We start from the raw sequence: 11,005 nt of genomic DNA, 5'->3' as shown, positions 1-11,005 counted from the left end.
CCCAACCCCAACTGGTGCTGGGGACAGCAGGGGAGACTGAGTCAAATACGAAGTCGAGAGTTTTAAAGTGGACAGAAGGACAGGGCTGAGTCTTACTGTCTGAAGGAGACTGAAAAGTTACTCTGGCAGATGTCAGAGGGACCTGTGACCCAAATGGCCCAGGGTAGAAATTACTGGAAAATTAATGCAGTAAAAGAACTGATTTGAGACAAGCTGGCCAAAAGTCAATTCTAGGTTTATTAACAAGACTGGCAACCTGTTTTGCAGAGCCAGGGTTCAGTGATCCAGTATCTGAAAAACCACTTTCCATACTGACCTAATTGTACTTTAATGCAACTTAGTGATAAAACATCTCACCATCTACCCAGTCTCGCCTCCCCCTCACCCCGCAATCAGGGATTGGTGGCACTCAATGGCACAGAAACGTTTATCTTGATGTTGAAAAGACGGTAAAACACTCAGGGAAGACAGAGTTCTCTTGCAGTGAAGTCAGAAGAGCTTCATATGCTGTAACTGTCGGAAACATCCAGGAGAGCTAGGTCTCTTATTTCCTCTAGAAGTGTGTACAGGCTTCTTCCCTTTGTTTGGCAGTATTTTTGACAATCTTCAGTGATGTTTACTGCGACTTCTTGAGCAAGCTGAGCCTCCTCCACAGATCTAGTTACTTCTTTCACTAAATCACTCTTTAGCAAGAGGGAACTCTGCTGAAAAAGTTCTGTATCTGGTGTCATGTGTGGTTTATTGCTTATTATTTCAAGCCGTATTGTATCAGAATGGCAACGTGAGGTCTGTACAGATATTCTCACCTATCATAGAGGAGAAAGTGGATATTACTAAGTCACATTCTTTGCTTGTTGCATTGAAAGCAATGCTTAATTAAATACAGACTTACTGTTACGTGGTCAAACAAATGGAATGTAACCGATTCCCCTTCTGTCGTGGTAGAGGTGATTTTGTTTTGAAAGCGTTGAAGGGATCCTGGTTTCCATTCAGAATGGCCATCTGGGCCACATGAGACCACTAAACCATCTTTATTTCTTAAATAAGCAGCACCTTTAATCCCAAACCTGAAGTATTAGAATAAAAATTCAAAGACAGTATATTCTTAGTAGGCAGATCTTGTATACTTATCTAGAATGCTAGTTTTTCTTACAGCTTAAAAACAACAACAAAAAACTTCCAACAACAAACAAGAAAAAGAACTTTTACATCTGATTAACCTCCAAATATCTACTTCATTGAGCAGACGAAAACAAAATGTTTTGCTAAAGAAGAAAGTAAAACTATCCGACGACTTATACAGAAGTGAGTGAATGCTTTAGTCGCTCAGTTCTGTCCAACTTTTTGTGACCCCCATGGACTGTAGCCTGCCAGACTCCTTTGTTCATGGAATTTTCCAGGCAAGAATACTGGAGTGGGTTGCCATTCCCTTCTCTAGGGGATCTTCCTGACTCAGAAATTGAACCTAGGTTTCCCGCATTGCAGGCAGATTCTTTACCATCTGAGCTACCAGGGATCTCTCACTCAGTCGTGTCCGACTCTGTGACCCCATGGACTATATAGTCCATGGAATTCTCCAGGCCAGAATACTGGAGTGGGTAGGCTTTTCCTTCTCCAGGGGATCTTCCCAACCCAGGAATCGAACCTACCATTTCTATACTGTGTCTATATTAAGGTTAACTATGACTTCGTAACAACTTTTGTGTTAGAAATAACATACCTTGGTATAAACACAAGCACACCATTTGTCCTAATTGAATAAATGACCCCATCAGATATGCACCGCTCCTCAGTTTCTGGGTCTTTGTCTTTAAAATACATGCATTGGAAGAGCTCAGTAGACTGCTTCTGAGAATGCTGTGCTGCCTGTAAGAAGCACAAGCCCCAAACATGATGGACTTCTGGACACCCCAGAAGAAACATGTGATTCATACTCCCAAAGAAACAATGTCTTTTAAAAAGTCGAGGTTCTAGAAAACCATTAATACAAATATTCTCTATTATTAATTAAATCAATTTTGTAGGACCCTTTATCAATCCCTCAAAAATGTCTTAGAAAATTAATTCTTAATAGGTATGAAAGTTTTAATTATGCCTGATTTGTGTTGATGTATGGCAGATTCATTAATCTGATTTCACTATAAATTGTACAGCAATTATCTTCCAATTAAAAGCTGAAAGTTTTGTGTACCTCTTTTGATTTAGTAATTCATTATTGCCAGGAATTTATCCAGGCAAAATGTGAGAAATCTGTAAAAATAGACATGAGGATGGTTGTAAACTAGATTGCCAGGAACACTGCTGCCTCACCAAACTTTCTGAAATGATGGAAACATTCTGTATCTGTGTTGTCCCATAGGTAACCACTAGCCACACGTATCTATTAAGCATGTAAAATGTGGCTAGTGCAAGTGAGGAGCTGAATTTTTAATTTAAACCCACATGAGTACTGGCTACAAGACTGTTTAGTATCAAACTAGTGTTCTAACTGGATACAGATAATATTAAACATTTAGGCAGTTTCCAATCTGATGTTTAACCAAATGGTCTAGTTCTATCTAAGTTGTATAACATGGTCAATAGCAACAATATGAAATAAAATACAAAGTAGTTTATAAAATAATGATGTAACTATATTGATACAGTATCTATAAATAACAATGTTAAGTGAAAAAAGGACCTACTTCAAACAGCAGGTATGATTGGATATTTTAATAAATAAAAAGCATTGTCTAGAATCGTTATTATCTTTGGGTAGTAAGCTGATAGACAATCTTTCACATTTCTACATTTTGGGGGGAAAAATCTGACTCGTTGAATCTCATAAATCCACATTAAGTATTTCAGAACATTTGTAAATGTATTGAGAGGTACTCAACCAACTTAATGATTTTTCATCTTTCTCATTGGAATAATTCTAGAGTTTAATTTGCTGGAATATACGGTACTTTGTTCTACTACACAATAAAGTTGATATTCTGTTAGCAAAAGAGATGATGGTAAGAGAATTAAAAATCCCTCTTACTCGGTTTCTGTTGTTGATATGTCTGCATAACTCCTCAAGATCTTTATTGCTGAATAAATTTTCCTTAATTTCCATTTTCTTATCTTCTGAAATGGCTGCCATTAGTAATCGGTGCACTATAATATCTGAGTATCTTCTTATTGGAGACGTAAAGTGAGTATATTTATCTAATGCAAGACCTTAAAAAAATAAACCAAAAAATCAAAATAAACAACAATAACAAAAAACTTCTTTAAACAGTTTGCTCAAGGCTTTGGCCACAACAGAAGAAAATTGCAATCATTCACCATAGTGATGGAACTCTTCCTCGGCACATGATCCGGTGGAAAAATACAGAGCGTTAGACATGGCCTGCGTAGCCATGGATCGAAGCAACTTGTTGACGATGGGATCATTGGGGTCATTTGCATTATCCAGAGAATCAGCCAGTGCTTTATTGGACCTGACAAAAAATGGAAAAATTCTTATTTGGTCCCCAGCAATAATTTACAAGTCAACACTCAAGGAGAACCCTTTACTCACCAACTGAATATGCTCATCTCCCCATAGTTAAAATTTATTTGGGACACATTTCAGAGAAGCAACTTTTTTCAACTACAGAAATCTAACTTGCTTTTGAGATTTAAACAAAGAACATTTCAGAATTCAAATAACATTGTTTTCTGTTTTTGCCACACTGCACAGCTTACGGGGTCTTAGTTCCCCAACCAGAAATGGAACCTGGGCCACCGCAGTCAAAGCACCAAGTCCTAACCACTGGCTCACCAGGGAATTCCCTCCACTACCTTTCTTAAGCAGTGAAGAATAATGTGCTGAACCTATGAGGTGAAGTTAACGCTCAGCACAGAGTGGGTGGCCAGGTACCTTTCGAGTTAAATTCCTAACACCCTTAACCTTAAACATCCTGTATAGGTCAATAAATAAACTTTTTCTTTTTTAAATCAAGAATTATTGAGCCAAGGTCCAGTGGTTAAAACTACATGCTTCAATTCCTGGTTGGGGAACTAAAATCTCCCAAGCCATGCGGGGCAGCCAAAAAGAAAAAAGGAAGCCTCTTTACCTACATTATAGTAAACGAAGAAAAGCCAAGAAGTTTTCTCTTTTTGGTCAAAAATCTGGCTGTCACATTTTAATAACCACTGTAAAATATATACATGTACAGTAACCCCTTCCATTTTCCTGCCCCTTCAAGAGAGAAACTACCGTGTATCTATGAAGAAGCCCTTCGCTTTAGCACACTCTCGGAGTTCGGAGAAAAACTCCTGGTGGGGAGGAGGGTGTCGGCGCAGCAAGGCTTGGTGAGGGAAGCTCTCCCAGATCTTCTTGGCTACCCAGTGGTTGGCCAGGATCATGCATTCAGCCACGGTCTCGTGGACTTCCAGGGGCTGCTTGGGGATGAGGTCGTGAATGTTCTTTTTCTCATCGAGCTGGATGCGAACCTCCACCCCTTCCAGCTCCAGGGCACCGCAGCGGTCTCGCTTGGCTCGGATGTGGCGGGCTATGTCAGTCAGCTTTCTGATTGCCCACACCAACTCCTCCAGCTTGGCTTGTCGGCTCTTCTCATCCAGATCCTTGAATTCCGGAATATCCTTCACAACGCTGAAGTTTCCGTCCAGCAAGTCTTGGGCTGCTTCATAAAACAGTTTGTATGCTGATCGAATAATGGTTCTGCCATACCATACTTTCTTAATTTCATAGGAGGTCTTATCTAATTCCCACATCACGCTTACGGCATACCTGCAAAACCAGTCACATTCATCATTGTTAATCCTACCATTTTTTGAAATGAACAGAACTAGAGCCTAAATTTAACGAAAGAAATGACATTGCTATGGGTTTCCGGTCTGATGTTTCAATCCAACACTCAGCTGCTAAGGTGAAAGATACCTAAAATGAAAACAAGGTTAGACAAGGTTCTGTGGATCTCTAAGCAAATCTGAAATGAGTTCACACGAACTGTTGCAAGCCCAACTTGATGGTTCTCCATGTTCCTTAGAGCAGCACAGCACTGATAGAATTAGAGTTAAGTCTACTGGGCTCTCTAGCAAAGAGGAGTCACGCCTTTCGAATGCTACTAGGTAACACTGAACTAAGATATCAGTCTTGACAGCAGGTTCATGAGCAAAAAGTTCACTTAGTAAAGAATGACTTTACCACCATAATGCTAACATCTGCAACTGACATCAAAAACAGAGCTAATTTCTTAAAAAAAAAAAAAAAAGCTAATTTCTTAACATGTGAAGAGCTCTTTCATACCAATTACTAATAGATCAAGAAAGCAAAAGAAAAAGGGGCAAAAAACATGAAAGAGTTCATAGAACAGGGTACACAAATGACTGTAAGGCATACAAAAAAAATGACTACTCATAGAAGGAAAAATGCAAATCAAAATCACTTTTAAGATACCATGTTCATTTATCAAATTGGCAAAGATAAAAAAAACACAATATATTGTGTTGGCAAGGTTGTGGGGAAACTAGCACTCTCATACAGTGACAGAGAATGTAACTGGTATAACCTCTATGGAAGGCAATTTGCTTTTTAAACACAAATGCATATACCATTTGACACAGAAATTCTACTTCTAGGACTTTATCTTCCAGAAATACTGTACTTTTAAAAATGTGAAATGAGCTATATTCCAAGTAATTCAGTGCAGTTTTGTTTATAATAGCAAAAACTTGGAAACAATCCAAATTCCCATAGATAGAGAACTGTTATTAATATGGAGTGATCTCCAAGATACATATTGTTAAAAAAGAAGCAAAGTCTGAAGAGTATATATATGGTCACCATTTGTACCACAAAGAAGACCACATGTCCAAATATGCACATTAGTGCGTGAAATAACAGAAGACTTATGTTGGTCTTTGTCCCTACCTCCTGACACAGGGCTCCTGACACCCTTGTAATTTCCTGGGAGACAGGCATGTCTTGTTCTAATGAGGCGGGCTCCTGCAGGAGGCTGGTCACTAGAAAGACCAAGCCATGATTAGAAGCTTTCAATCCTGCCCCTCATTCTCTCGAGGAGAAGGGCTGAAAATGGAGTTACTAATGGATCACGCCAATGTGATGAAGCTTCCATAAAATCCCCAGTGAGAGAGGCTTGGAGAGCTTCTGGGTTGGTGAACACACAGAGGTGCTGGGAGAGTGGCACCCCAGGCCTAGAAGCTCTGTGTTCCTTCCATATACCTTGCCCTACACAACTCTTTCATCTGGATGTTCGCCTGTATCCCTTATCATATACTTTTATACAGTGAACATAAGTACATTGCTTTGCTGAGTTCTGAGAGCTGCTCTAACAATTAACTGAACCTGAGGAGGAGGTCTGGGTATCTGATTTATAGCCAGTTGATTAGAAGTACAGGTAACAATGTGGACTTCAACTGGCATCTGAAGTGCAAGGACTGAGTAGTGGAAAGCTCTAATCCAGCGGTCCCCAATTCTCTGGCACCAGGGACCAGTTTCATGGAAGACAGTTTTTCCACAGACCAGGGGTGGACTGGGGATGGCTTCAGGATGAGTCAAGAGCAGCAGGGTTCGTGCTATGAGAATCTAATGCCACCACTGGTCCAACAGGAGGCGGCGCTCAGGTGGTAACGTGAGCCATGGGGAGTGGCTGTAAATACAGATGAAGTTTCGCTCACTTGCCTGCCCACTGCTCACCTAGTGTGTGACGGTCTGGTGCCTAACTGGTACCAGTCCATGGCCTGGGGGTTGGGGACCCCTGCTCTAATCTACAGCGGGTCAGTCAGAAGCACGGTGACAATCTGGGCCTGTGACAGTGTCTGAAGTTGGGGAGAGGGGGACAGTTGTGCGAGGCTGAGCCCTTACGCTGTGGAACCTGATGCCATCTCTGGGGAAGACAGCATCAGAACTCAATCAAACTGTAGGACACCCAGCTGGGGCTGCAGAGAACAGCGTGGTGTGGAGAAAGACCTCCACGTGTCTGGTGGCGAGCAGTGTCAGATGTAATGTGCCCTCTGTAAAGACAAGAGAGACTTATGGGAAAGAAAGAGCAGGGAAGAACTGGGTGTTTCCCCATACAGGAAGGTGGAAAACGGGGAGTGCTTTTTTGTTACAGTATTGTATCTAAAAAAATACATAAGAAATTGGCAACTGATGGAAAGGGGCAGGTGGGAGCCTTTCACTAAACATCTTTTGGAAGGTGTGAATTTTCAGCTTCAAGGACAGATATAAACTTTAATTACAACAAATAAACACAAAACTCCCTAAGTTCGTGATCCTTGTGAAAAACAGCGTCAACCAGGGAACATATATGTACAAAGTGACGCACATTTGTTCTTAGACTTTGACTTTAAAAAGTCAACAAGAGGGAGAAGCAGGCTCCCAGCTGGGCAGAACGAAAGGAGTCAAAAAGAAAAGAGGAGTGGAAGGGAAGGGAAGGGAAGGTGCGAGGAATAAAGCTGCCCCCAAACAGAGGATTGGGGGGAAGCAAGGGTGGGAAGGGCAGTGGGAAAGTAGGAAGCGGCCAGGAGCAGAGCTACCAGGCATCACGGAAGGACCAAGACGAGTTCTGACGACAGAAATAAGGAAGCAACTCACCTATCAACGCCTCCCAGGAGGGAGCACACGTCAGCGCTGAGGATGGCGGGCAGCATGTCATAGCGACGGTCCGCTAAGTAGTAAGTGGTGGCTCTGTGAACGAAACACATGCAGGTCCATGACCTTCGGCAGCAAGAGGCGGAACTGCTGACGGCACAGGCTGCGGTGAGGAAATGGCCGAGGGCTCAGCGCCAATCCCCCAAGGCTGCTGCTTTTCGCAAAGTGCAGCAGACTGGGCGACAAAGCTATGCCTGTGTTCCCACTTTTCTAAGTGGTACCGCTTTGGGCTGAATATTCTTCCACTGATATAAAAGAGAAAGACAGAGTGGCACAAATCTTAGTTGTGTAGGAAAAATTAAAGTGTAATGACCCAGTATTTATATAAAATAGGATATTACTACATGAAAAATTTAACCCATTTCACTGTAGGGTACAACATGTGAAAAGATTTTGTTAAAAAAGGAAAGGCAGGGGCTTCCCTGGTGTCCAGTGGTTAAGAATCACCTACCAATGCATGGGACTCAGGCTTAGTCCTTGATCTGGGAAGATCCCACATGCCATGGGACAACTAAGCCTTTGCAACCTCCCTCAAGAGAAGCCACTGCAAAGAGAAGCCCGCACATCGCAACTAGGGAGTAGCTCCCACTCATCCCAACTAGAGAAAGCCCACGTGCAGCCGAAAAACAAATAAAGGAAACGTAAATTGATCAAGATACTACTTTTCTAAAGGAAAAGGGGAAGTGGACTTCAAAAAATTTTTTTCTTTTTCCTGGAAGGATCTTTAGGACTGTTCCCGACTGTGAAATCTTTATTTTAAAAATCTGAAACTAGCATGGGCTTCCCAGGTGGCGCTAGAGGTAAAGAACCCACCTGCCAACGCAGGAGATGCAAGAGACTTGGGTTTGATCCCTGGATAGGGACGATTCCCTGGAGGAGGAAATCACAACCCACTCCAGTATTCTTGCCTGGAGAATCCCATGGACAGAGGAGCCTGGTGGGCTATAGTCCATAGGGTTGCAAAAAGTCAGACATGACTGAAGTGACTTAGCACAGTTGCAGAGCACGTTATAGTCACACACACACACAATCCTAGTGCTGATTTCTAAAAGCGGTACCTTGTCCTAGCTTCAATGTCAACGTAAGAGTGTGGTGCTACAAAGTACGTCACATCTGCAATGTGGACTCCAAGCTCCAGGTTGCCATTATCCAAGGCTCGGACCGACAGGGTGTCATCCACATCTTCACAGCCGCTGGGGTCGATGCTGAACACCAGGTGGGTTTTCCTCAGGTCTTTACGTTCTCGTTCCTCTTGGGAATTTACCTTCCAGGGATTTTCCGGTGTGTTGACTGGCATCTCACACATCTGTACAAGGAGAGGCCCAAGATTCAGCAATTCTGCACCAGAAGTTTCCATAAAAACTCTCTAACATTCTCCATGTGACCGCATAGAAACCCCATTCATTACTCATTGTGTGCGTGTCCGACTCTTTGCGACCCTATGGACTGTAGCCCACCAGGCTCCTCTGCCCATGGGATTCTCCAGGCAAAAATACTGGGGTAGGTTGCCATTTCCTCCTCCAGGGGATCTTCCCGACCCAAGGATTGAACCCGAGTCTCTTACGTCTCCTGCATTGCCAGGCAGATTCTTTACCACTCGTACCACCTGGGAAGCCCCTCATTACTCACTACCTTCTACCTATGTTTGTTTCTTTTGAGCAATAATTATTTATTAGGTGCCTAATAGGTGTCAGGAGCCGTGTGAGGTTCTGGAAAGTCGGGACTCAATAGGAAAGACACAATCTGCATGCCCTTGAAGGCTCTACAGGAAATGTTCCAGAGCATTTACGGTCTCTTAAGTTGTGAGGGTTGGAGCAAGAATGAATGGGTGGCTTATAAAAAGTACAATATCTACCGCATTTTCAAATGATCCATTTGTTTAAATATATTTGAGCTTTTAATTCAAGTCAAGCCCTGAAAAAAATCAACATGTCCCAGATATTAAAAGCATATTCCCCTTTTAAAGCAGGATCAATCTTGGGCATTTTTTTCTGCATTATTACCTATTCAAGCCATCAATTTGCAGTTAAGTAGGCTAAAAGGGAAGAATTCTAGTCCTATGAAGTCTAATTCATGTTTTATTTTGTTCCAACATTTTCACTAAGCTGTCAAAACAAGTCAACAAATGATTTCGAGATACTAATGTTAAACATAAAATTTTAATAATGTAAAATATTCTAAAGTATTTTTACTATTATAGTTACTATTCTGTCAAAAATTATAATGAAAATAAGAACACTCATATGCTCTTAATGACAATGCAAACTGGCCCAGTTTTTCTGGAGGACAACCTGCCAGTTCACAGCAAAAGCTATTTAAATTTTTTTATGCCCTTTGACTTGGTAATCTCACTTTAAGTATTTTACATTCCAAAGAAAATGATCAAAACATTAAAAAAAAAAGTGATGTTTATGAAACATTTGAAGTAGCACCTTTTATAATACTGAAACATTAAAAATCCCAAATGTTCCACAACTGAGGAAAGCTTAAGCAAACTAGAGTACATCAATATAGAGTAATTTGCCATCATTATTAAAAATAAGTAGGCTATGTCAGCACATAGAAATAATTTTAAGTGCAAGAAGCAAAAAATAGCCTGTGTGCACTATGAATATAGCTATGCAAGAATAATAAACAAGATTTACGAGGATTTTTAACAGATCATAATGTGATGGAAAGAGCTGATGCTTTATGTTCATATAATTTTTGTTTTCCGTACACAGAAATGATTTCTTAATGAGCATGACTGTTCTGACCCATGGGTCAGAGATGTATACCCAAGAAGCTGCTTCCCACAGCTTTCTGCAGGCCTCTGGTTGAATGAACAAGACAAGGAGCAGAGCCCAGTGGGTCTGTGACAACTAGGTGCCCATGTAGTTCCGGGGGACGGATGCATACTGACTATAAGCTACTGACATACCATTTGTAAGCACAGTTGGAAACATGTAAACATCTGAGAGCTATGAGGCTGTAAGAAACTAACTGCACTTGACATTGACTTCAATCTCATTCAAACACAGAGTTAAAGAGGAATGAACTTTTCCCATTAGCTCTGGTTTAGACAGCAGTTTGTTACACAGTACAAAAATTTTTCTTTCTTACCAACAGGACAACAAGGGCAAACAAACGAAAAAGTAGAAAATGCCTTTTATCAGACCAAAGGACCGGGGCCAGGCTGACCTGAGCTTCTGAGAAGGGGACAACTGAGATGTTGTTTTCCACCAGGATGGTTGCAATTTCCCCTTCCAGATCTCCGATTCTCCCTAGAACACGCACGAAATGTCCATTTGGGTACATGGATGTCGACTCCCAGGAGTCGATGCGCACGACCACCCTGAAGTCCTGCACAGAGAGGGG

At 41.6% G+C, this 11,005-nt stretch overlaps 1 protein-coding gene across 2 annotated transcripts in view; it reads right to left on the bottom strand.

Moving 5' to 3' along the window:
* Positions 1-214: 214 nt before the first annotated feature.
* Positions 215-11,005, bottom strand: part of DIS3L (DIS3 like exosome 3'-5' exoribonuclease) — a 32,400-nt gene continuing 21,609 nt past the window's right edge. For both annotated transcript variants that reach the window (XM_042252062.1, XM_042252064.1), the window contains 9 exons: positions 10,829-10,990; positions 8,707-8,954; positions 7,592-7,684; positions 4,229-4,762; positions 3,313-3,467; positions 3,026-3,204; positions 1,721-1,866; positions 893-1,067; positions 215-806 (listed from right to left, as the gene is read on the bottom strand). In XM_042252062.1, the coding sequence (XP_042107996.1) occupies positions 501-806; positions 893-1,067; positions 1,721-1,866; positions 3,026-3,204; positions 3,313-3,467; positions 4,229-4,762; positions 7,592-7,684; positions 8,707-8,954; positions 10,829-10,990 (1,998 nt within the window). In that variant the 3' untranslated portion in view covers positions 215-500. The remainder of the gene's footprint in view (positions 807-892; positions 1,068-1,720; positions 1,867-3,025; positions 3,205-3,312; positions 3,468-4,228; positions 4,763-7,591; positions 7,685-8,706; positions 8,955-10,828; positions 10,991-11,005) is intronic.

Source organism: Ovis aries, chromosome 7 (assembly GCF_016772045.2).
Source record: "Ovis aries strain OAR_USU_Benz2616 breed Rambouillet chromosome 7, ARS-UI_Ramb_v3.0, whole genome shotgun sequence".
Classification (NCBI taxonomy): Eukaryota; Metazoa; Chordata; class Mammalia; order Artiodactyla; family Bovidae; genus Ovis; species Ovis aries.
This window is presented reverse-complemented; position numbering and strand designations above follow the sequence as displayed.